Below are 27,292 nucleotides of genomic sequence, written 5' to 3' on the forward strand. Positions count from 1 at the left end.
ACATGACGCCAAGAGGAACACAAATGGGACCGAACAGGACAAAAAGGGCCCCTGAGATCACAGCTAGAGTAACCCAGAGGGCCTCTAGGCAAGAATGGAGGACTGTGACTCCCTCACATTTCTGCCACACTGTCTGTACTGAACTATAGTTGTTGTTTAACGCTATTTAGGCTATGCAGTTCTGCCCTTATACACACTGAATACAAATATGAAAACAGCATGTATATATTCTTCTTTTTTACTCTCAAAAATGTCGAACATCTCATTTTGATTGCTTTGGTTAGAAATCTAACAAATTCTCAACCACTGAGGTAATTCACACATTAGTCAAGTATGCCTTCAAATGGTACACAGACACTCCTTTGATCAGTGATTACAAAAAGTGCAGTTATATTCTGATGACACAATACCACTGAGGGATGCTACATGTCAGCTATGGGCTGTAGTCAGGTATTTGAATGTTCACAGCTCTACCATTTATCATCTAAGAATTCACTCAGCCAGCCTGGTACACAACAGATGTGCTGGATGGACGTGTCCAACAACGTCACCCTGTGTCCCAAAATTTCCACCAACTTCACCAAGTTCTTCAAGGAGACAACATTCCACAAGCAGCATCAACAACTCATTAAGTGTGTGTGACTCGTTACTAACTTGAGATTTCTGGTCTTTGACCAGACTCACCATCTGCAAATGATCATTTCCAACATAGTGCGTATTTGGTTGCTGCATGTTGCTGTAGAGCAGGGATGTCAAACTCATTTTAGTTCAGGGGCCACATTCAGCCCAATTTGATCTCAAGCAGGCCAGATCAGTAAAATCAGAGCATAATAACCTAGAAATAACTACAACTCCAAATTTGTCCCAGTGTTTTAGTGTAAAAAAGTACATTCTGACACTGTTCACATTTAATGAACTCTCTTTTTATGAAACATTATGAACAACCTGAAATTTCTTAAGGAAAATAAGTGAAATTTCAACAATATTAAACCTCAGTTTATAACTTGTGTGTCACAACTTACAGATCACAGTGGGTCTACAAAGGCACAAAACATTTAGGTATCTGGAATCTGGAACTGAACAATACAGTATTTTACAACTTGTCAAGATCTAGAAATTATTTTAAATTCCCATTCATTTCCACATCTGTGTAGTAATCCTTAGACACCACAGCACACAAATTAAAGTGGGTACTATTAAGGAAGAAGGTGCACAAAAAATGCATAAAAGTTGTGGCAGTGCATCAACAATAGGATTCCACCAAACCAAACTCAGTCATACTGAAGCTGCTGACTGACATCATATTGCACAATGTTCAGTGTCTTTACATATTTTCATAGGAGGTATTCATTTTCACCTCTGTAATTTTTACATTTTGCAAAGTCATCCCAGGGGCCAGATTGGACCCTCTGGTGGGCCTTATGTTTGACACCCCTGCTTTAGAGGCTGTGTTGGAACAACAAATATTTACACCTCATGTATAAAACAAACGGCAGAATTTCATAAAATACGACTTTCTATGTTTATATATTTTTCAGTATGGTTTTGGACTAGACATGTCCCATTCTGAAATATCCTAATGCTACAACAACGCTATATAATTTTATACCAACAGTTCTTCTCCTGTAACATCATGCAGAAAGTCAGATCTATAAAGACATGGGTTTCACATATGATGGGAGGTATTTGGTTTGCTGCATAGAGACCTCTCCTCAACCCCACCCAACATCTTTACTATGAACTGGAACAGTTTGAGCCTGGTCTTACTGCCCAATAACACACTTGTGGCTGAATTTTCTACAGCCAGATTCTTTCATAGCTGCCAGTGGTTTAGGGGTGACATGTTGAATATTGCAAACAGATATAATTCTTCAGTCAGTAGCATAGATTTTAGCAGCTCTTAGTTTTGCATCATCCGTCTTAAAGAGATAACCGCTGAGTTCCTTTTCAATCAAATAGAAGGTAAATCATCTAAATACAGACACACCGGGAAAAACTGACTGATCGAGTTTCCCTGCACTGCTTGCTAAATCCTGTTTAGCTTTAGGCATGTGTGGAATCTTTCAAAGTAAACTCTGTAGAAGAGGAGAGGAATCAACAGGTTACATCGATTTGCTGTTTTATATTAATTTCCAGTTATTCAAATTGTCAAAAAATGCCAGTAAAATTCATAATATAATGAATAAAAGCCATAATGAATATATAAATGAGTCAATAATCTGTTAGCTGTCAGCTATTTACTTATTTCACTGTCACATTTATATATATTAATTTGAATAAAACAGGGAAACATTGAACTCCTGGTGTTTGAATATCAACAGACAAACTGAAGCCTAGATAGATGTGAATCACTTTCCCATAGTCAGTGATAAATGTTGTCATGGCAAAACTCTGTCTCTCTCTGTACCTTGATGAGGTTGCGACTGGCAAAGAACTCAGTGATAAAAGCCCGTCTTGCTCTAGTAGCACCTTTCTTCTCCTCTCCAGACTGGCTTCGGTGGCTCGCGCCATTTATACAACTGTAGTTCACATACGACTATGACAGGTGGAAGGAGAAGTAGTTGCTATTTACTGATACTGTTTAAACGACATCCTGCTGGTAGCGTATTTACTATCTAGCGTGTCTCTTGGTCATGATAAAATCCACAATAAGTGAGTTTATATATTGATTTTTTTAAAATTAACCCTTTAAACCTGGTACACTTTCTGTGCACATTGTCTCTCACTGTGGGCTCATTTTTCACTGCAATATAACCTTTAGGGAAACAACACAACCATGACTATTAGGAGGGATGTTAAAAGTCATAAAAAACACCCACCAAAATTAATACTGAAATTCTTTGATTATTTATTTTATTTATTTTTTACAAATATTGAAAATACAACATGGGGACTCTACATTTTATTGATTGGCTATTTTAGAAGGCCTATTTATATTTTTGTAATCTCTTTTAAAAAAGTTATTTTTCATACTACTCTGGATTTAAACTCTAGAAAGATATTTCCTCATGCTGAATGTATCTTACAACAAATTGCGGCTCCCCTGTCCACTGTGTCTGAGCCATGCTTTATTCATTAAATAAGTAAGTTAAGTATGTTTTTATTTTCTACTCAATCTCTCTTGTCAGCTCCTCTCTGAAAAAAACAAAGAATATTTTTTCACATGAACTGGTCACAGTTGAATCCGTCATGGCTTTATGGTTGCACCGAGGAGCACAGAATTTTTTATTTTTTTTTTTTTTTTTTTTTTACAGCATTTAGTTAGAGAAAACTATTTTATTTAGGGCACCAAAAAAGAGAGACATATAGAATTATGTAAGTTTGATGCTTTATCACAATTTTAACCTGAGATTTAATTCATTTTCCTGAGAGAAGTTTGCGCGACAATGATGTGTTTAAGAACCAACAGAAAGCTGAAAGTTCAGTTTCTGGCTCTGAAAATGGTTTCATTTAGACAATTTTTAAAATGATAATATTCAGCTGGCTGGTTTGGGGGTTTAGAAGGTTAATATTGGAATTGATCTCAGGATAGAAATATTGGTATTGGAAGTATTGGTATCTCTCCATCGATGGACACAGCACTAATGAAAAATATAATGCACAACAGTGCTGTAGTCTGATCTGAGCAGGCCTGATCATAATGCTGTGTGCATAATGTCCACCCACAACACTGATAAGTTTATATTTAGTTGCTGAGTAACCTTGTGTGACAACCAAGAGCAGCCCGTCCTTCCTCTCTCACATTTTTATTCTCTTCTCACAGTTTTATACCTTTCTCCACCCTCTTCCTCAGTCCATCATTCTCTATAACAAAAATAGTGTCAAAGTAATTATAATAATAAAGGATATCAATGTTTACTCTCCAGTAACGAGGACGGTATTTGCTTTGTAAGCTGTTATGGATGATCGTGCTCATGTGCTGTGTATTTAAGTGCTTAATGTTTGCAGTCTTGACCATTCTTGTTCGAGGTGTTTGTGTGTGTGAACCTCAGACAGCATCAGTCCATATTAGACAACTGTCTGGTGTTTGTCTATATAATTAAAGTGAAAGTGTGCATATATATGTGTATCTGTGTACATGCGGGTATGTACATACTGCAACCATATCGAAGGTCTTGTATTTTTTTTGTTAGCTTTAATTCCATCTTATTTTTATTTTTTTAACATGTTTTTCTTATACTTATCTGGTGAGGGGAAGAGGGGATGGGAGGGAGGATAGGGAGGAAAAGTTTGCATTATTGCATGCAATAGCATTTGGCTTCTTGATTTGCTGTAATTTGCAAATAAAAAAATCTAATAAACACATGCATTAAAAAAAAACTGGTGTCCCAAGTACACTGCATCAGCTGTTTCATCTAACATTTCAATGGCCCTTTACACACACGCAACATGCACACACGCGCACACACATGCACGCACGCACGCACGCACACACACACATACACACACACCATCTATCTCTCTATCTTCTTTGGAATAAATCCTGTCAGCTGATCAAATCACCAGTGTCCATTCAGCAGATACTATGCCCCGCCTGCTCACCTAAACCGCCAATCAGAGGAGCTAGAAGGCTGCCTGATAAACCTCTGTATTCACAAGGCTGCAGCTTCGACCAAGATATTCCTTCCTGCTCTTGGCAACGAAGCAGCTTAGTCATACGTGTATGTGTCAAATTTTGTGCAGCAGTGCATATATGTCTGCTGTAGCTCTCCCCAAAAGTTTTTGTATATAACTATAAATTACTACAATTTAACGTTTTTGTGTTTTTTGTGTTTTTTTTTTTTTTATTGTCTAACAGAGGTCATCTTGCAGTGTTAGTAGGAGTTTGGGAGATTGGGGATTTTTGAGGCACATACCAAGTTGTGAGTTTGCAAAACATACAGCCAACAAGCATTTTATTTCAAGTTATGCTCCAGCTTGATTATTAAAGGATTGTGATCAACTCTGAAGAAATAAATTTGTCAGTACAGGAGCCAGATTGGATTTGGTAGCTAGTTATGTTACAGTTACTGTACATTCCTGCTGCAGTCCAAACTGAAGCTTGATTTATGTGCCTGAATCCCACAGAGGAAGTTGGAGAACCTGGAGAAAACTCACACATGCACAGGGAGAACATGCGAACTCCAAACAGAAAGATTCCAGACCGGGATGTGAACAGGGGATCTTCTAGCCATTACGCAACCACTGAGCCTTGTTGAATACAGCATATCTGAATCACGGTGCCATTAAATTAGGCCGGGGCTACCTTGTTTTTCACAGGTCACTACTGTATGGGTTTGTGTAGTGTTCTTGAGTTCCCAGTCAGATTCATCCCTCACTTGTCATGTTTGGTTTCATAAGATCAAGATGGTGATGGCCAGACTGCTAAACTTGAGGATTTCAAATGGGAGACAACATAGTAGCTACATCCATACAGCCTATTTTCAGGACACTTTTTCATAGCTTATTGAACTAGAAAACTATCTTTGCATCAACAGACTCCTCAGTCTTGATTTGCAGTTCGGACTGTACTGTTGCCTTGCAGCTAGAAGATTCCCAGTTCGTGTCCTGGCCTGGGACTGGGATGTTTCTGCATGGAGTTTGTATGCACATGCGTGGGTTTTCACCAGGTTTTCCGGCTTCCTCCCACAGCCTAAAAACATGCTGAGGTTAATTGGTGATTCTAAATTGTCTATAGGTGTGAATGTGGGTGTGCTTATTTGTCTCTACGTGTAGCCCTGTGATAGACTGGTGACCTGTCCAGGATGTCCATTGCATTCAATCTAAGTCAGCTGGTATAGACTCCATCCCCCCCCTGCGACCGAATGAGGATTAAGCGGTATATAGATAATGGACGGATTTGCAGTTTCTGTAAACTTGTTGAACACAATCAAATATTAGTTTGATAAACTAGAAGCCTACACTGGCAAAGCATCAGTCCTAGTGAGATTCTAGTCTTTCAAAAGGAGACTTAGTGCATGGCCTGCTGTGATCGAGCTGTTTCCCTCCATGCTGAGGCTGTACTGTCACTGCCTGACTGCTCCATCAGGAGGCGTTCGTTTGATCAGTAGAGAAAAATATATTGGGGCAGATGGTGTTAAACATTGCATCAGTTTCAAACATTGTGCCGTTAAACATCAATGCTTCTGACTGCAGTAACGAACTGAAAGTCTCATTTTACCTCATTCGACACATTAACAGGAAAAACACTCGAGCCACTTGGAGATCATCTTCATGTGTGTTGACTGTGGGACATTGAATGATGGAAAGACGGAGCATTTACAACCGATTCTTGATGGACACTGGTGTTTGCTAAGGTTTGCTGCTAAGACTACATATTGGTTGGCCCTCTAGAGATGCCTTTCATGATGTATGGAGCACAAAAGCACCGTTTCCACAGATGCAGTATATTCCCCAAACCTTTCTCTCTGTGTGTTCCCTCTGAAGTGACTTCTTAGTCCTCCTACTTCTGAATGAACTCCTCAACTGTAGGTGCTATTCTTATTCATGAAAAACAAATTTGTCATCAAGGTGGGAAATGAACTCATGAATGCAGAATGTGTTCCTGTTGTCACATTCCATATGGACATCCCAGTGCGTCTTCATCTCTTTCTTACTTTGTTTTTAATGGGTTATACCCTTGTCTCTTTCTCGATGTCTTTTTCTTTCCATCTCACCACCTTTATCTCTTGGAAATCCCTTCCCTAGTATGCATGTCTCCTCCTCTTTTACTGATTTTCCCAATCTTACTTTTCCTCACTTGTTCCTTCTCTTCTTCCTTCTCCCTCACTCGCTCTCTTTCTATCTCTCAGACTGCAGTGATGGCAAGCCCTGGGATCAATATCAAAGCTTTGCATAATTCAGCAGCTGCTTCAATAATGTATGACGCAATGAGCCACTTTGGAAGGATGCCTCCCTCCCTCCCTCTCTCTCTCTCTTCTTCTCGCTGCTACTTAGTCTCTGTCTCTTTTTCTTTCTGTCTCACTTCCTCAGCCAGGTCAAGTCAACCTGCCCTGCAATTTGCATTAATGATGAATGTGTAGCATTCAAACAATAAAGTTAAATTTGTTCCTGAATGTTAGGAGGCTGCATGTCTGAGTTCCGTATTTAAAAAAAAAAACGTTAGTGATGTGTTCCTCCTGTTGCCACGATAGCATGACAACTAAACGAAATGTCAAGAGAGCTACAAAAAAACTGGATGACTCATCGAGCTGAATATCAGCCTGTTGAATGCTGCATCACTTCTGCAATTAGGAGTTTTATTGTTGCCAAAGAGGACTTATGAAGGATTGGAAAGATTCATTCAAAATAACACTGAGTAAGACTCCCTGTAACTGCAATACAACACAATAAAGAGAGTTCAAAAACTAGCCTGCAGAGCATTAAAACTATTCTTATAGGTACATAGATCAAAGTTAGCAAAGTCAGACCTCATTCATTCATGATGAGTTCACAAGATTCCCAAAAAGTAAAGCCAAAACAACACGTTTTACCTGAAGGAGAACTTTCAGCTGTTGTCTGTTATGCTCCTGTTTGCTTTCTTCATTTAGCTGTCCAGGGCCGGTCGTAAAAAATAAATTCTGGCAAAAAGCCAACATTAATGTTTTTAAGTTAGAAATTCAACTTGGAGATTAAATCATAACAAAATTAAATAGTTGCTTCTGTCCATGTGGGAAGGGGTCAGGCTTGTGGTTGAAGCATCTCAAAGAGATTACAGAGGAGCAGTCCATGATGACGCTGCAGTTTAAGCACTGTTGGATTAGCATCACAGTTGTAGATTTACTCATGTTCATTCAGCACCCAGTGGAGCATCTATACACATCTGAGCATTACAGATTCAAATGTAAATTGTAAGGAACCTCACAAAAGTGAAATATCATCACCTAAGCTGGTTAATATGACAGCAAAGGTTTGCGGAGCTACATAATGTGAATCTGTGTATGACTTGATCTATTCTCCCCTTTACTGCTACAGTGTGTTTATAAATCCACTATGCGCAAGTACTTAAATGCATCTATTAATCTTAATGAAAACAATTAATTGGAGGCTCCTGCATTAGACTTTTACTGCATTAGCAGTGGCATGTAGATAGATAGATAGATAGATAGATAGATAGATAGATAGATAGATAGATAGATAGATAGATAGATAGATAGATAGATAGATAGATAGATGATAGATAGATAGATAGATAGATAGATAGATAGATAGATAGATAGGTAGATAGATAGATAGATAGATAGATAGATAGATAGATAGATAGGTAGATAGGTAGATAGATAGATAGGTAGATAGATAGATATTTTATTAATCCTGAGGGAAATTCAAGAAGTGTGACCTATTTTTATTCAGATCTATTTGGATTTGTTTTCTTACAGAGGTGAACAACTGGTTCCCCACAGAGAAAAACAAAAACAGAAACAGTAAAAATTGAATGGCTTTAAGTTAAGTTTGCTTGGTTGTTTTTTATTCTCTAGTTTAGCATGCCAAATGGCTATAAATACTACATTACCAATGGGCCTCAGTTTTGGTTTCCCATTTACAGTTGTCATGAATGGGGAAATAGCTACAGAGACCAAAACAGTTTTTTGTACCAGGATGTAAATATGCTTATTCCTGCTGTAAAGTTGGAGATTTTACCATGGGGGTTTATGGAGATTGACTCGCTTTTGAAGCAGCCTCAAGTGGTCATTCGAGGAACTGCAGTTTGGGCCTTTTCTCAACCCCTGAAGCTGTCGCTTTCACATACTAGAAGAAAACTTAAACCGTCACTGTTGCAAATAGGATCCCAAATTCACTTAAAATTGACTCAGAGTCTAATGTTTTTTTCCCTGGCAGAGATACGTTTTTTGTGCCATTTACTAGTCTGCTGTATTTCATGAAACTTGATGTAAAGGTGGAGTGCAGGTAAAAGAAGAACACAAAATTTTGATTACATTTTGGTTGTGGGACCAGTTCTTGGCCTTGGCAGATGCTCTCCAAGTGCCCTTCTAGTTTCCGTAGGATTTTATGTCCATGGACATCAAACAACAATGTAGTGTTTTACAATTAATTTAGGCTTAATGTCTGTCCTATCCTAGTTCTGCAAATTCACTTACAGCCTACGCAGTAAAAAGGAACAGTAAGATTTTTAGTTCTGCAGTAAGAAAGGCCCAAAATAACCTCCTACTCCCCCTTGACAACTCATGTTCTTAGACAGCTGATGAAATGATTACAAATGTGCGTTAGCTGTTAATGAGCTCATGGATGGTGGCAGTTAGCGTTTAGCTTCCGCATCAGTATTCGTGTGGGAATGATCCTGAATGAACAAGTCAGTTGAACTTGCTAGCAACACGAATACGAGAAACAAACATTAAATTTTAATGTTCCACTAACCGACAGAAGCCAGTGGCACTTGCAAAGTCTTGGTCTCACTCACTGCCTGCAGGCACCAGGGAGTGTTTTACTAGAAAGCACAAGACAAGATGATGTGCAGAGAGGCAGAAACAAAGAAGTCAACTCAGCACAAGTGGCCTTCCATACCGGTTCAACTCAGGGCCAAAGAAATGGAAACCGGCAGCTCTTCAGACGCCATTATAACGAAAGCTGACACTGGATTTATAAAACAGATTGTGTCTGTGTCTCCGCACAAGTGTGAACGTACAGAAAACATACAGTATTTACATCTTACTTTGTAAGAGAACAAAGATTGGGAATGTGTGTATGTTGTCAGCAGGTCTGTTTAGGAAGGTTAGAGTGTCCCAGAAGTGAGTCCACACACACCCATCCTCCTCTTACTGCTGCGACAAGGTGAGAGAACAGAACTGCTGTGTCACACTGAGGGTCAGGATGCTATTACACAGCAAAATTAAGTGATACTGGGGCTATGATGAAGATGATCAGTGAATATGAGATGGTGTTTCTAACTAAGATAAAACATTTGCACCAAATTTAGACTTTACTAATTGTACTTTTACAGGTAAAATAAAATATGCTTATTTATTTATTGGCGGGTGTTGTGTGTGTGTGTGTGTGTCTATATTAAATGGCCACATTCTATGGTGCTGTGATTTCTGATCATTAACAACTAATAAACAAATCCTGCATTTACAAAAATAAAAAATAAAAAAATGCTGCATTTCTGACAATGCCATATGAGGGAATGAACAACCTTGGTGGAGTACTGCACTCTCTGAGTGTTTTTCTAGTTGTCAGTGTAATACTTTTATCAGTGTATTTTTTTCTTATCACTACTTTGGGAAAAGTACATGGTATAATCATTAAGATTGTTACTATTATCCATTAATCAGACTACATTAACTAATCAATTGTTTTATTTAATGTAATAAACTGTTTCTAAAATTGCACGTTACAATTTCACAGTTTTCTTCAAAAAATAGACCAAAACTCAGTTAACTGTCTCACATGAAAAGGAAGGCATTAATGTCCACTTTTGAGAAGCTCGAGCAAAACATTTTGAGTACAAAATTACAGAAGTCATTAATTATTCAAACAGCCAAGCAGATTAGTATAGTAGCAGATTAAGTTTTGTCACTCTTCTGATTAATCAACCATCCATGTCGCTAAGCGCACTGATCAACAAATGCTCAGAACAAGCTGATAAAGAATGTGCACTGTACGTGACATTGTAGCACAGTTTGCAGAAAAAATATTCAATCTAAATTAAAAGCTTCCTAGTAAATAGAATAGAGAGTGCTACTGAGGACAATGAAGGGTAAGACGTTAATTGTGTAATAAAAACTTTGAAGTTCTGCACTGTTTGTGTCTCATATGTGATGAATCCTGGTACATCTACATGCCAGGTCCATGTTCTGACACCAACACTGCAAAATGCTGTCAAACAAACAGATTTTTGCTGTATTTTGCTAATTTGCAGCAAGCTAAGCTATTGCGCAGGAATTGAAAAATGGGAACCTTTTAGTCATAACATTTTGCTCACTGGGATTCTCCACAGCACCAGAGCTGTTTGTTTAAGAAGCCAACAGGAGCTCAATAAAAAATAGCCACCTCATGCAATCTGGAAAGTGCAGGAGTCAGAAGTGTGTTTTCGATTTTTCTTTGACTAATTGCCGTCATATAATTGTGCAAGTCTACATGAGGGAAGGGGGGAAAAAGTCGCACTTTAGGCATTCTAAACATCAGCAGTGGAAATATGGAGGTGACACAGAATACTGGCACTGGGGAAAAGAGCTTTGAGCTTCCCAACCATAACTTCTGCTGCAACTGTGCTCAATCGATTTCTTCAAGGCAATCTAGCAGAGCTTAACAGTAATGAAAATGTCCCCTTCCTGCCATCCACAAAGACTGATAGAGGAAAAAACTATTTTAGAAGCAGGAGGTGATTGGTGACGGGAACAGGAAAGAACAATGGTGCCATAAACATGAGAAACAGCAAAGTTTTTAGATGAGTCTTTGTTTCCTGTGTGGCCTTAGAAATACAACATACAAACATTCCATGTTAGTAAAGAAAATCAGGTATACTATATTAAAAAAAGTCAACTCCAAAAACTTACACAAGCCATCCTTAAGACCTTCAGTGTCTACAGGAAAGCTCAGAGGGAACACAAATTAATAGTCCATCTGGCCTTCTTTTCCAGGTATTTGGGAAATACCAAACTTATATATACTACTGTTCAAAAGTGTGGGGTCACTTAGAAATGTCCTCATTTTTGAAAGAAAAGTTTGTTGTTGTTTTTTTCAATGACGATAACAAATTAGTCATAAATACAGTCTAGACATTGTTAATGTGGTAAATGACTATTCTAGCTGGAAAAAGCTGATTTTTAATGGAATATCTCCATAGGGGTACAGAGGAACATTTCCAGCAACCATCACTCCTGTGTTCTAATGCTACATTGTGTTAGCTAATTGCTAACTGAAAGGCTAATTGATGATTACAAAACCTTTGCGCAATTATGTTAGCACATAAATATTAGTGTGAGATTTCATGGAAAACATGAAATTGTCTGGGTGACCCCAAACTTTTGAACAGTAGTGTATACGTGAACCAACCATGGAAAATTTAATCATCTGTGTAACTGAATATTTCAGCTGTTTTTAGCATATCCATTGGTGCATTCATTTATTATGCAGTCTATTCTCATAAGAAAATATGCTTTAGCTGTATTGGTCCACAAAACCATGATCTTTTACCTTAAAGCTAACCAAGTAGTTTTGTAGCACAAATCAAAGCAAAAAGCAACTGAAATAGGCAGAAAGCAATGACTAAAAATAAACTGCAACAGAAACTGCAACAATGGACTCAAACTCCAGCCTCCCGGGGGAAAGATCGGTGTGTGGTTAATGCCACCACCCAATCATCCAGTGTGAGCTGAGTTGCTCTTTTTATGTGCAAAGTGAAAGAAACTCACAAGTCCAGGATGAAAAACTTACAAGTGACATGATGGTGGATGCAGGCCAACAGAAAATAATAACAATAATAAAAAATGCATAGACATCTCACAATTGTAGAGCCTTTATTGTGAAACTAAAACATTTTTTTGCACTGTGGAACAACATAGCTTTTACACATATTAGTGTGAGACAGTGGAGGTCATATTTTTGGTGGGTGGAAAACTACAGACATTGTCTGCAAACCCTCACTGAACAATTGAAAGAAATGCTGATAGCTAAATGATCTGATACGAGATGATGATAAGAATGTGTAGCTAAAGGTCATGACCTGGACTTCTGGTGTCTGAGCTTTTTCAGTACACACAAGCAGAATGAATGCTTGCGTGATTAGAGCTGCTAAATGGACAGCACCTTCATATGTGACCTTCCCTCTCACTTCCACATTCAAAAATGCTAAGAACCTTTCAATATGAATGAAATCGGATCCTAGAACTCCAACCTTACAAGAAACTAATGAGTTTTAAAGTTCAGAGCTACGTGCAAATATTGAAGTGGCCTGCAGCAATCATGGTAGAGAGGGAAAGAAATAATGCAAGAACCGAGTAAAGATAGAAGGGATTTTAACAGCAATTAAAGACTACTCAGATTTTGGGTGTAAATTTATCGACTTAAACCGGGAATGATGGAGCGAGAAAAAAAGTGCAACAGAAACTAGAGCTTAGTGGAGCGATAGAAGTGTTTTTCTTCCCTTTCAGATAAGCACATATTACAGCAAGTAAAGGAAGATTGGGGAGCGGGGAATGGACACAATGGAAAGTGAGATACGACTACAGCCCAAGTATGTGCACACACCTTCACAAAGTAGAAAAGTTCTCTATCCTCTCATTCTACTTTTAAAGACTAGGTTTTATGGAAGATTGACCACGTGATGAACTTTTGAAGTAATGATTAGAAGCTCAATGCTAATACGTCAGAGCAGATTGAGCACTAGCAGATGGCCACCGATAACCAAAGTACCAGGACTGTTTTTCATAAGTAGTCAGTGAGTTAGAAACCAGAAAAAAAATCAAATGCCTTTGAGGATTATTTGGGAGGGAAATACAAGACAGAAGATGTTACAGTGTTTGTTAGTGGTACACTTGCTCATCAAACCCCATCAGCTGCTTTCAGATAACAGAAGGATGCTTAGGGAGCTTCTTAGGTACTACTAGTAACTCCATTAAAAGCAGTTGTTGAAACAGTTTTAGATGCATTTTTATTATTTTGCCGCTTTGGGGGGAGGTTTTGAACAGTAGAGAGATCATTTTAAAGGAGGCTGATGGATGTCTCTATCATTTTGTTCAACTAATTTATCCATCAATCTATCCATTTTCTTCCACTTATCCAGAGTCAGGTCATTGTGACCGCATTCCAGATGTCTCTCTTCCCACCAACATTTTCCAGTTCTTCCTGGGGCATGCCAAGAAGTTTCCAGGCCAGATGAGACATGTCCTTCCCTCCAGGACGTTCTGGCTCTAGCCTGAGGTGTCCTACCAGTTGGGTGTGCCCAAAACACCTCTAAAGGAAGGCACCCTGGAGACATCAGATACCCAAACCACTTCAGATGGATTTTTGACTCGAAGGAGCAGCAACTCTCCTCTGAGTTCCTCTCCAGAGGTCTCTAAGGCTGAGCCCAGCATTACTGATGACACTGTCCCAGTCCTCCATCTACCTCATGTTCCATTTAACCTCATGAACAACTTCCCGAGACACTTAAACTGTTTTTCCTGGCCAGCAACTCACCACCAAACCAGAGGGAGCAATCGAGCGGTTTCCAGCAGAGAACTATGGAGTCAGACTTGGTGGTGCTGACTCTCATCCCGGCTGCTTCACAGTCGCCTGCAAACCAAAATAAATGGGTTGGCAGCCGAGTCAGCCAAACCATTTATTTCAGTGAGATATAGTCAAATAAAACACTTTAAGTACAGTTTTGATGGAAACTAATGATTAGAGTGCTACCACTATTAGGCTATTTTAATTGTAGCTAAAAATACCAAATAAACTTACAACTGAGTGCACTGTCACAATTGTAAAACACTTTGTTTCAGTATCAAATTATAGGTTTACGTTGGAATTCTACACTCTCTAATGTAAAATTCTTCTCCTCATTCTCTCACGTCTGCAATTACATTAAATTTTCACAGACAGATTTACACCTTTTTGACCTAAAGCCATGCATTTAGTAGTTGGAGCCACATAAATATTTGATATGGACCCTCAGCCAAGGCAGTACAAGCAGTGACTATGGTATAAATCCATGTTCACAGTAGCTCACAGTACAGTCAGGCAGAGTGTGGGGGAAAAGGGGTGTTCTGTTTCCTTGCCGTGACGTTTAGAAAACGTGGCCACATTGTTCTGGAGTCTCACATGATAATTTACAAGCTCTGGAAGGACCGGTTTCTTTTTTCAACACAAAAGGGAGAAGTTAAGAATAAAAACTAAACTTTGTGCTTGATCCAGATTAAAATAACTGTTGGGAGGGCTGCTATGAAATTTATGTGGACATTCGTGACTCCCATGATATTAATCCAAGCAGGACTAAAACATTAAGGCAACGCTGAATTCCCAAAAACTGCGATTTCTCAAATGGCCACTGGAGAATGGATCCAAAAATGAGTCTTTCCATGTGAAAATGTCCAGTTTTACAGCAGGAATAAACATGTATATCCTGGTACAAACAACGCTTTTGGTTTCTGTAGCTAATCTACCCACTGGTGACAACTGTATCTAAGACATAGCCACTCTGAGTGACGGGTGGGTGACGTCACTGGACAGAGGTGTTTGTATGGCCCATTTTAGCTCCACTCACGCCACGCCTCTTTACTCAGGAATCCAATAGCTGAAGTCACAGTGGGTTCATCCATCTTTATATGTAGTCACTTTGGTGATCTTCCAACCTGCCCTTCAGCACAATAAGCAGCTCATCGTTTTTACTTGTTCTATGTAACATCTTCAAACGTGTACTAGATGGATTGCTACCTAATTTTGTACAGATGTTTAAGTTCCCAGGATGCTGTATCTGAATCACTATGGTGACTTGCATGAGATTCATATTTATTTAATCACTGACTGGATTGCTATGAAATACAGATATTCAGGAAAGCAATCTCTTGACAAAATTTTAACTTTTGATCTAGTGCCATCATCATGTCAAAATTACAATTTATCCACTTGGTTAATGACAAAACAAACATTCAAAAGTAATGAAGGCATTTACAAAAACATGAGGCCATTGGGAATAACAGCACTTTCCCTCAGACCTTGTGAAATCACAAGGAGCAAGTCTGTACATCTAAAATTACAATCTATTATGTACCATCCACAAAATGAACTTCCATGGCCATTTCTGATCATGTCAGCAAACATCCCACAACTCAGAACTTTTGGAAAAATTCCACTTACAATGTTGTTATTACTACAGGAGAGAGGTGTTCATATGGACCCATATCATGGACATGGTAAACACAAACCCATTTGAAGGTACAGATTTAAACTGGCAGGTAAAATGAGGAACTGTTTAATCATAGACATTATGGCTTCAAAAACAAGATACTCTCACAGTGTGCCAGATACAAATGAAGCTTTTACATATTCCTGGGTTTATGAGCTCCATTCATACACTTTCACTGTGGGTCCATCATTATTTCTCAAGCCAAAACCTGGATCCAGCTCAATTACACCCAATGATGGAACAAGACAAAACACAACATGTCCTTCTAGTGACTTTTAGCACGTGTCCTGCCCATCCCCCAACAGCCACTGCCTTATTTGACCCAAGTCAATATATAACGATAAAGGGCATGCAGGCCTTTTTAACCTTTCATCTGTGACACTGCCAGGATCTTTGAATGACATCTCACTCAGGCAGCGATGGTGAGATCTCTATGGCAGCAGTCATGAAAGGCATGTTCCCCAGGTACCACTGCAAATTGGCTCCACCACCGAATGTGAATCTTTAATCACTGTGTGGTGCCCGCAGGCCAGCTCTCCCTCTACCACATGCACGTCACACGATGCCATGGAGATGACTCTCCCTGAACACACAGATTACACATAGGTCAGCTTGAAAGAAACTAGTAAAACATGATGGGAAAATGGATTTATCTAACAGACTAAAAAGTCCTGTCTTTGAATGATTACTTTTAATTGTTGTTCGTGTGCACGATTACACTGACGCAAATAGCAGTATATAAGGATTTTTTTATGCTTAACAAAGCTGCAACCTGGAATTATTTACTTAAACAGCAAATGCCCTTTACCTCTTAACTTATGTGCATGTGCAATCTTGTTTCTAGAGGTCACATCTAGACAAAGCAAAGTGACAGAGGAAAGTGTAATCTCAGCAATATGACTGCCTTTTTGAATGAGCAGCAGTATTATAAAACAACGCCTGTACTGCAGATAGTGTTGGAAGCCTCTTATTAGAGACTGGATCAAGTCTACAGCCTTTCATGAGTTTCCTGTCTGACTAAGCCATCTTACTGAGCTCAACCTGTGTGTGTGTGTGTGTGTGTGTGTGTGTGTGTGTAGGAGGGAGGATCCACACGTAACGATTACATCGAGTTTATTCCCACTGATTCTTTGACTTTTCCCTTTCTCTCCGCCCACATCTCCCTCACCGAGATCTAGAAAGAGAGGAGGGGAGAGTCAGAGAGGAAAGAAGGACGTGATGTTTCACATCTCACTTCAAAGGATCTCTGGACCTTTGGGATGTTGAAGACTGTTTCCCATAAACCAACAGGCATCCTCACTACTTTGTTCAATATGGTTCAAAAACATCTTAGAGAAATTCCTGCACTGACAGGTTAATAGCACGGTGTGCAATATATATTGTTGACGCTAATACAAGTGGTCAGAACCTACACTGTTTTCTAAAGGCTTCTTTTAAGTGTTTTAGTCATCGATCAAAACAGATATGCTTCTATTTCTATATATGTGTAAATATACTTAGACTAACTGTGTGCGCCATGCGTCATCTGCATAGGCAGGCAGCAAAACAATACAAGTTTTCTATTTTCAGTATGTGAGCTTGTGACCTATAAACACAAGTATATAAAGTAAAGCTGTGAGAGAGATAAATAATGAAAGATCACATTAATCATTACTAGGGAGTCTGGGAGCAAACAACATGCATGTACACAGGTAATTTGGTCAAATAAGTACACACACGCGCACGCGCACACACACACACACACACACACACACACACACACACACACACACACACACACACACACACACACACACACACACGAAGCAAATGGACAAACACACGCCTGTGAGTTTAGTGTGGGAGGGTTATCAGAGTAAATCGCTGACACTAATCCATAGCCTATCTCACCCAGTCCTCGCCTGGGTATTTGTGTAGGCAGCCTGTGTGTGTGTGTGTGTATATATATATAAATGCTGTTGCTCCACAGAAAATATGTCAGTTGAGTGTTGTTAAATTTCTCAGCTCTATACGTGTATGTTTAAAGGGTAGCAGAGTACAGACAGATTGAGGTTAAAATATGAAGTCATCATTGCATTACACAGTTTCAGCAGTAGAGGTCACTGTATCGTATTTGTTATGGAGAGATGTTCATTTAAAGGTGAAGTGGACCTTCCTTTAGCCAAGCGCAGTATAAATATTAGGCACAAAATGTCAGCATCAATTTGAAAGTGTCTAGTAGAATCTCCAACTGACGCTAATATAATGTAAAAGGAAAAAACACTTTTACTTCTGTACTTATTACCTTTTATTTCTTGATCACAGGGTTGCTAAGAACAGCTTAATGAGGACATGAAAATCTACAGAGGGTTAACAACACTCATATCATCAAATATGTCGCATTCGGTCACTGACATACTCTTCTGGCTTTTCACCGTGGCTGACAAATGTTCGAGAAATTGCCCTTCAGCAACCCTATAAAGGAGAGGGGATGATCATGTTTCTAACTGTAAGGTTGTTGTGCTGTACAGCAGCGTCATCATTCTCCTACTGAATAGACCCATTAATGAAAAATGACCGCCATGGAGACTCTTAGGTATAATTTTTAGATCTTAGCTCAATAAACTCATTGTTTCTTGGAGATTTATTTTTTAGCTGTGTCACAACAACACAATATAGGCTGCAAGGGATGCTAGTTGGTAAATTATTAAGTTAATTACCTAGTTAGGATTACATGTCTCATATGAAATCAGCAGTCATGACAGTATACCTACTACACAAGTATGTTCCTTTTAAATGCTGAAGAACTTGAGCAATGCAAAACACTACAGTGACAGATATGCTAATTTGGCAATCAATTTCATTTTCAAAAATACATGTAAAAGGAAAGTCCGACCTCAAAAACACTTGAGGCAAAATAACAGCAATATTTTTTTGTTTCTATCAAAACCAGTATTGCTGTGATGTGACCTTGTGCTTCAACACAAGAAGAAAAGACACAAGTACAGAGAGCCTCGGAAATGTTTATTAAAACCAGTGTACAGTGAAATTTGAAGACATAATGGAACTATTCTAGCAATGTTTGAACCGTGTGTGATTTTGAATGGTACTGCTGATTAGAAATGTTGCACTCTACAAATTTAATGACACCCTGACATGCATAGATTAAAATGCTCTTGTTAGTTTACACGTGGAGTCAGATAGCAACGTCACAAGGAGACTGCAAATATCATTTGGAATAATAAACCAAACTTTGTTGTGATGACCTTGTTAGTTGGCAGCATTTATGAAAATCCTGCAGCAATTTAACTGAAAGACAAACCCTGAACTGTTTCTGTTTTCTCATTACTAACATATTGCTTAAGACTAGTTCTGACGTTAACTAATCCTGGGCTGAAATTATATATTTAAAAACAACATGACCCTACAGACTTAAACAAACTGCAGCCCCTTTAATTAAGTGACACCTCAGAGAAAATAATACAGTTGTGACTAAAAAGAGAGACATCAAGGACAAGCTGTGAAGAGTTATTAGATAAATGTCACATCACAATGATTTAATACTGAAGAGTTTTGTTGGAAAATTTGAAATAAATACTTTAGTGTTTCAAAAGGCCTGGTAGCGCATAAAGTCATTTGGTGAGGAAAAAACTGGCAATAGAGAACTGAAGGCCTCGTTAGGAAAAATAACCAATGGATTTCTCTGTTACTGCTCAGCTAAATGCTTATTTTCTCCTCCAAAATAGATCTATTCTTGATATTAACTTTAAATGTTCAAGCATTGCATTCCATGTTTAAATATTCTTGAATGGAATATTGAGAACATTTACTCACCCAGGAAAGGTTAGCTATTTGTAACATCCCCTGGACACACTAAACAGCAGTCGAATACCTAAATTTAAGAGTAGCTAGAGAGCACCTGAGCAATTTGAGAAAGAAAGTATAATCAATACACCTATCTATTTACCTTCACAGATTTTATCACAAAAACCGATCAGCCCCCTTCCTACCTTATCACCTCATTTACTAAAAGTAGAGTGGATAGCAGGGAGTGCTGCAGCACTATTTTCCCACAATGGAAATTTTTCCATCAATCCAAAGCAACGTGATCCCCTTATCTATTTCTGCACGGCAGCCATCGGATTGCTCTCCATTGAAGTGCTATTGATTTGCCTTGTGCGCTGCACTAAAAAAAGGGAGGTGGGGGGTTATAAGGGGTAGTCAATACTCCCAGTCTCCATCCTTGGTCCTCTGGCCTCAGCAACCTCACAAAGCCTCTGAAAAACAGATGAGGGATTTTCACTGATCTGCCTCATTAGCACACTGTTACCTTTTAGCTCAATTTACTGTATGTACATTTAAAAAAAAAAGTAACAAACTTATTCCTCCATCAAGGAACGTGGTGGAGTCATGTGACGATCAGCGTCTGTCTGTCTGTCTGTCTGTCTGTCTGTCTGTCTGTCTGTCTGTCTGTCTGTCTGTCAGCAACGGATTTGAATGAAATTTTTTCAGGGAAGGTCGAAAATGACAAAAGGACCAACTGATTTTGGCAGTGATGCGGCTTATAGTCTGGATCCACGGATTTGTTTAAAATGTCTATTGTGAGATAGGCGTCACTGTAACCATGACCACAAGTGAGCACTACGTCAGCTGCCTACTGATGATTACATGATTGCAATCCTACTACAAATGGACCGCTGCGGACTTCAGGAATTAGCCGTCGGAAGTGACACAAGGAACAATTGATTAAATTGTGGGGTGTGTTTCCAAGTCTCACCAATTCCCGCCACCTGCTACATATTTAAGTCACACAATTTGGTATCTGTACATAATGTACGCATGCATAACCCACGCCTGTGCTCATCGCGAGGAATTTTTTTTCCCAAAGGTTTCATCTGTCGGAAATGATACGACTGAGCAGCCTTGGCAGAGTATGCGTTCTCTGAGTGCTTTTCTTGTAATACAAATTAGGACACTGAATAAAACAGCATTAAGTACTAAGGACATCAGCAACAGATAGCGTTAAGTAACCTTTTAACTTTTTTGACAGACTTGATAAAACAGTGGCTTTACACCAAGTTCAACACTGGGTTTCATCTCCACCACAATGCAAATGGATGTATCAGCAACAGTGAGGTGCACACATTTAACTTCTACTTTGCCTCTTTTCTTTACCAAACTGTTCGTGAGCACCAGTCAGAATGAACAGATGATTTACACTGGAAATGGCTTTCCTGAATATGTGTTAAGTGAAGAGAAGGAGACATAAAGAATCTCTCCTCAACTTCCTCCCTATAAACAATGTCTCAGTCGCCACTAAAAGGTCTGAGCACTAAATTCTCACAGATTTATCCGACATCACAGCTGTTGTGCTGACTGTATGAGTTTAAGAAAGCTCAAAAATGTGACACACTGTTGTGACAGCAAATGTTGCTTGGAAACAACGGAGTGACATTTTAGAAACAGTGAATTTGGAATCGTGTTTCATTCACAGTTCGATGAGCTGGCCAGTTGATCACTTCCTGTTTGCAACACAGCAGTTCAACAAACCACCAAAAGTCAGGAAGTCCATGAACATTTGTAAATCCTGTGTGGACATGTGACTGAAAACAACTCCTCAAACATAAATATCCCCAGCAGTAAGTAGCTGTAGCTGTGACTGACCACATGCTAGTAGTTTTCTTCACAACACCATCCATGTTGGGTTTGTGTTTGTGCAGGGCAGGACAGCCACTCATTTTGAACTACAGGCAAGTGCCTCAGGAAAATCTGCTGATGTGCAGAGCAGTTGTCGTGGACCAGGCTTCACCAGACAAGGACCCCGACTGGCCTCTGAGTGCATCCTGACACGTTCGAATCAGACAACTTAGAGTTAGTCTCTTAGGGGGAGGTAGTGAGAGACACACAGTCATGGGTGTGTTTTTTTCTTACTGTGAAATCTTGCAAGCAGAAACCGCTGAAACGGGGGTAACAAGAAGCCTAGGCAGCAGCAGACTAGCTTACCTCAGGAGACCTGCACCAAAGCAATGTAGACATAGATAGTAGCATGCTTCATTGCTAGGGGAGGGGCACACTCGGGGTTTGTTAATGCAAACGAACTTTGTGTTTTCATTATGCTCTTTTATTGCTTCTAATGCATTTCACTGTACATTTTGATGTCTTTTTTATCACTCAGTTACACAAAGTCATGGCACAGGTAAGTAAAAGTGCACAGACAGTGAGCAGAAAGCACAGATTAAATTTATCTTTCTTCAAAAAAGAACTGTTTACGGCTAATCCCAACAGCAACATGCTATAGCATTTCATCTACAGTCATTGGACGCTTAACCAGTGACGCTTGAAGTACGTCCTATCAGGCCACCGTGCCACTGTGCTATTTTACATGATATGATACGGCCTTTAGAAATCCAGCCTACCATTTAGAAATCAATACACCTTCTCTCAAAGCAATATGAATATAGTCAATCAGGATCCATTAACTCAAATCAGTTCCCGTTGGAAGTAAAACAAACAAACAACAATTATAAAATAAATTAGGAAAAGAATTGTTTGTTCTCATCAGCCTGTGTTCAAAGTTCAAATGTCAATGTCCTGACATTTTACATAGCAGACGTGAAGGAATTAATAACTATTTTATCGATAGTCATATTAACAAAAAGGGAGTTATAGGCATGAAAAAAATCGGCGACTCACACTGGTTCAAATGAGTGGAGGAGTGTTTGTTCTTAAAGCAACCCATAAAGACAGATTGGATAACAGATGGGATGAAGGCTACTAATAACATTTGTTGTTTCACAGGAATTCCTTTGTTTCCTCTGAAGACATTTGCTTCGTTTAACAATTGCACTGAAAAATGCTGTGTCATTTTGTGCTGACTGCAGCTCCTGCTAAGTATTTGCCACCAGTGCAGTTATAATCTATCCTGTGCTTGTCTGTTTCCCTCTTATGTGTGTGTTTGATCCAGTCGGGCCTTCACTTGGCAGGTGATTGAAATAATTCCGCATTCAGCATCTATTGTATGTTCATCCTGGGCTCTGAGCCCAACTTCATAGCACCACATACAGTCAGACACACACACACACACACGCACACGCAAACACACAGGCTTAACACCGCAGGTCCATGGTTCCCTGAACAGTCACTGTGGTAATTATACACACAGTTTAGCTTTGATGCAATGCAGGCGGAATAAATATCCACTAAATCAATTAGTGAATCATCTTAACTAAAAAAAAAATTCAAAAAATTTATAGAAGCTAAAGAAGTTTGTTGACATATAAACCATATTTTCATCATTCATTGTAATTTTTAAAAGATTAATAAATACTAAACTAGATAGCTTTAAACATAAATCTGACTTGCTGAAATTGAAAGTTTTTAGAAGTGCTACATGTTAGAGCTAAAGAGATGTTAAGTTTGTTCTATTAGTATGGCAGATGTTTGTTAAGTAGTCAAACCTGCAGTGAGCAGAAACTACTAAGGTGAACATGTTGGCCTGGCAAGAACATTCAAAGTTCATTTAACTCAAGATATACAAGTAAGTAAATCCACTTTTAGCCTGTTGTCACACTGCAGAAACAATATCTATCATTACCTCTGGATGAAAGGATGATTTCAAGGTTTGGTGGTACATTTCTCTGCTCCAAGAGGTAGCAACTAAGCCTTGGACAAATTCAAAATCCAGAAATCCTGGGATGTAACGTCCGAAAACTGCACAAACCCTCTCAGTTGGTCTGAAATCATTTGTACCAAAGAACAAAGACACAGAAAGCCTTCTTCTTAAAGATAGTTCAGCTTTGTCAGCCACTAAAACTTTGCAATCCAGCCAATAGAATCTTCAGTTGATCAGACTTAGAATATCTACAGCATTTCAGTTAATAGAGCAGAACAATAATGTATTATAGCTTCCATTTTTCATTTACGAAGACAATACCAGTGTATATTTGCATCGCATTCATGTTGAATTCAGTTGTTACAGACTGGAGAAGTTTGCCTTTTTGCTGCATCTTGGTGGTTGCTTTGTTCCATAAAGTAGCTACAGTGTATTGAATGTTTTTCTGGATAAGTACACAACCAGTCAAAAGTTTGGACACACCTTCTCATTCAGTTTTTTTTCTACATTGTAGATTAATACTGAAGATTAACACTTTTTTGTTTACAACATAATTCCATATGTATTCTTTTATGGGCTGCACAGTGGTGTAGTGGTTAGCACTTTCGCCTTGCAGCGAGAAGATCCCTGGTTCACGTCCCGGCTTTCCTGGGATCTTTCTGCATGGAGTTTGCATGTTCTCTCTGTGCATGCGTGGGTTTTCTCCGGGTACTCCGGCTTCCTCCCACAGTCCAAAAATATGCTGAGGTTAATTGATTACTCTAAATTGCCCGTAGGTGTGAATGTGTGAGTGATTGTGATTGTCTATATATGTAGCCCTGCGACAGACTGGTGACCTGTCTAGGGTGTCCCCTGCCTTTGCCCGAGTCAGCTGGGATAGGCTCCAGCCCCCCCCCCCCGCGACCCTAGTGAGGAATAAGTGGTGTATAGATAATGGATGGATGGATGGTATTCTTTTATAGTGATGTCTTCAGTATTAATCTCCAATGTATAAAACAATTGAATAATAACCACTGAATGAAAAGGTGTCTCCAAACTTTTGACTGGTAGTGTAAGTCTAACTGATTTCTGTCGTGGCATCGCTGGTCCTCTGGCTCAAAGAGTGCAACATCACACTGACCTCTGACCTCGGAGGAGAAGTGGGCGGAGTGACGAGTGATAAAAAGCTGCAGTTGCTGATCAAGGTCGCAGCACTTGAGGTCAACATCCCAGCATCGAATTCCTGCCAGGAGGGAAAAGAAAGATTGCTTGAGGACAACAACATGAAACGCTGAAGGACAAGCATTAGTGAAATTTAGCAAACCCGTCTGGGCTGTCTTCTGACAATCCCGAGACACATTTAGCATGCAAGTTATCATGCAAGTCATCATTCTCCGTATGTTTTTCTGAACCTGAGGCAACCTTCTGCCAGATGTTGCTGCAGCATTGCGCCTTCCTCCCACCTTCTGGCCCATTTTTAAACTCTGTTTGGACTGCAGGGAAGGGGAATGAGCAGGAAAAATGTCATAATCAAAATGACCTGCGATTGACAGCACCACATGCTCTCTCATGACAGCATTACTCAGGTCACACAAGATTAACAGCATTTTATATTCACTACTGCACGTTGAAAGCAGACAGTATGAATTAGTAGTTTTCACATAGCTTACCAACTTTTTTAACAGTATGATAAAGAATTTTCTAACGGTAAGTGTTGTGTGTTTTGCAATTTTTTCATGCAAAGTAAAGTTTATTTTTTAAATTGTTGATTAAAAATGTTTAATTTGAGCGGATTTTATATCCAGGTTCAGATTAAATACATCTTAAATTCTGTCTTTGGCTTTGGGTTGTTGTATTTTATGCAACTTGTTGAAGAGATCTAGTATCACCAAATAAATACCATATGTTATGTATAGTTGTAAATTCGCAAGTGAATAATCTTCCCATTTGTACATTCTTGCTCATTGCAAATATTTCATTAACTTTAGTATCACTTAAGATTCCCTGGTTTTGCTCCACTTTCTACTTATTTGTTTTGAAACACTTACTGGGTAGTTCCACATCGTCTGGGGCCTTTTGCTCGACCATCTCTGATTGGCTTGAAACTCCCCGTGTGTGATTGTTTGTCTCTATATGTAGTCCTGTGATAAACTGGTGACCCGTCAAGGTGTCCCCTGCCTTCACCCTAAGTCAGCTGGGATAGACTCCAGCCCCCCACAACCCTAATGTGGATTAAGCGGTGTATAGATGATGGATGGATGGAATAGGCAATATTGGACAAGTAGATCAAATATTCTTTGATTATTGGTAAGTTGAAAAATGTTCAATAAGTGAAGCAGTCATGGCTTTGATAGCACATGTTGAGACTCTGAGAGCAACAAAAAAGAACCCCAAAAAAAACACTTCCCATCCAATCTCACGCAGCTTGAGAGGATCTGCCAGGGTGAACTGTATAAACTGCTGAAATCCAGGAATGAAAAGCTTGTCGAGACTAAAATGATTTGAAGCTGTAATTGTTTCTAGTGCTGAAAACAATGACTTAAGGCTCTGAATGCTTTTGTAAATGGAAAAAGTTAAGTTTCTGATTTCAATAAATAAGCAAAGATATCCAAAAATGTCTTTCCACATTGTCAGAATTTACTGAGGTCAGACTAATAGTCTAACAACAATAATAAGTGTAATAAAAATGTTTTAATCTATGGCGCAAAAAGGTATGCAAAAGGTGAAGAGTTTTGAATACTTCTCGGAGGCGACTGTAACCACTGTTACAATAACAGTAATAAATTAATAATTACGTCAATATGTTAAGATCGAATCTGCTTCAGCAACTCAATAGGGAATGTTTGAATGATAGATTAATGACTTACTAATGTGTGTGAATGCAACTTTAACAGATGTTATATTGCTATTGTAAAAGCACTGGGTATTAACTACATTATTATTAGATCATATACCACATCATCAAGAATTATTATCATCATAAAATATTACAGTTCATGAAGATATGTCTGGTGAAAGTAAAAGCAACATCAACATAAGCACTTGACATTAAAAGTAACTGGAGGATAATGCATCAATAGAAATGACTCAGTAATGAACTGATCAGCATCTCAATTTAACACACACACACACACACGCACGCACGCACGCACGCACGCACGCACGCACGCACGCACGCACGCACACGCACACGCACACGCGCGCACGCACGCACGCACGCACGCACGCACGCGCACACACACACACACACACACACACACACACACACACACACAGCAGTTCTATCAGATCCTACTGAGCTGCAGTGAGTCAAACTTCAGAGAGAACTTGTGTCAGATCTCATCCAGCAGGGCAGAAACCATTGCACGCTGCCCTCTCATCTTATCCACTTGTGGATTCCTTCAGCAAGAGCAAGAAAATTAAATCATTCTAATTTTTAAAAAAAAAATCCATATCCCTGCACTGATATCTCCTCTTTCACAAAAAAAGAAAACACTTTGAAGACCTTGTTTTGCCCTTAGCTGAGGAGAAAATGTTCCATCACAGCAGACTGCAGTCTATTCACAGAGTTGCTGTGTCACTGTTAAAATTCGTTAGCATTCACTGCAAATGTCTTTCATTGCAGACGCATAAAAATGACGTCCTACTGTCATGCTGTTGTGTTTTCACTGCGGTCCTTATGATAAAGCTACCGTTAGTATCCACTGAAGAAGGAATATAATGGATCTGAAGGAGGCCTTAACATCTGTGTGTGAATGTGCCCTTTGTGGAGATTAACATTTCAAACATTGGAATCAGTCTCAGAGATAAATGGCTGTTTGGAGACAATAGGAATCATTATGGGAAATGTATACAAGCACGTTTCATTTCTACTTCACTTATTACTAAACTAATTAAAG

The 27,292-nt window shown here is 39.1% G+C and overlaps 1 protein-coding gene across 1 annotated transcript in view; it reads right to left on the reverse strand.

Annotated features, from left to right (window-relative positions):
* map1ab (microtubule-associated protein 1Ab) overlaps positions 1-27,292 on the reverse strand; it is a 91,607-nt gene that overhangs the window by 59,271 nt on the left and 5,044 nt on the right. The window contains exon 2 of the mRNA XM_023272622.3: positions 24,535-24,636. Within this exon, the coding sequence (XP_023128390.2) occupies positions 24,535-24,636 (102 nt within the window). The remainder of the gene's footprint in view (positions 1-24,534; positions 24,637-27,292) is intronic.

This window comes from Amphiprion ocellaris, chromosome 3 (assembly GCF_022539595.1).
Source record: "Amphiprion ocellaris isolate individual 3 ecotype Okinawa chromosome 3, ASM2253959v1, whole genome shotgun sequence".
Taxonomy (NCBI): Eukaryota; Metazoa; Chordata; class Actinopteri; family Pomacentridae; genus Amphiprion; species Amphiprion ocellaris.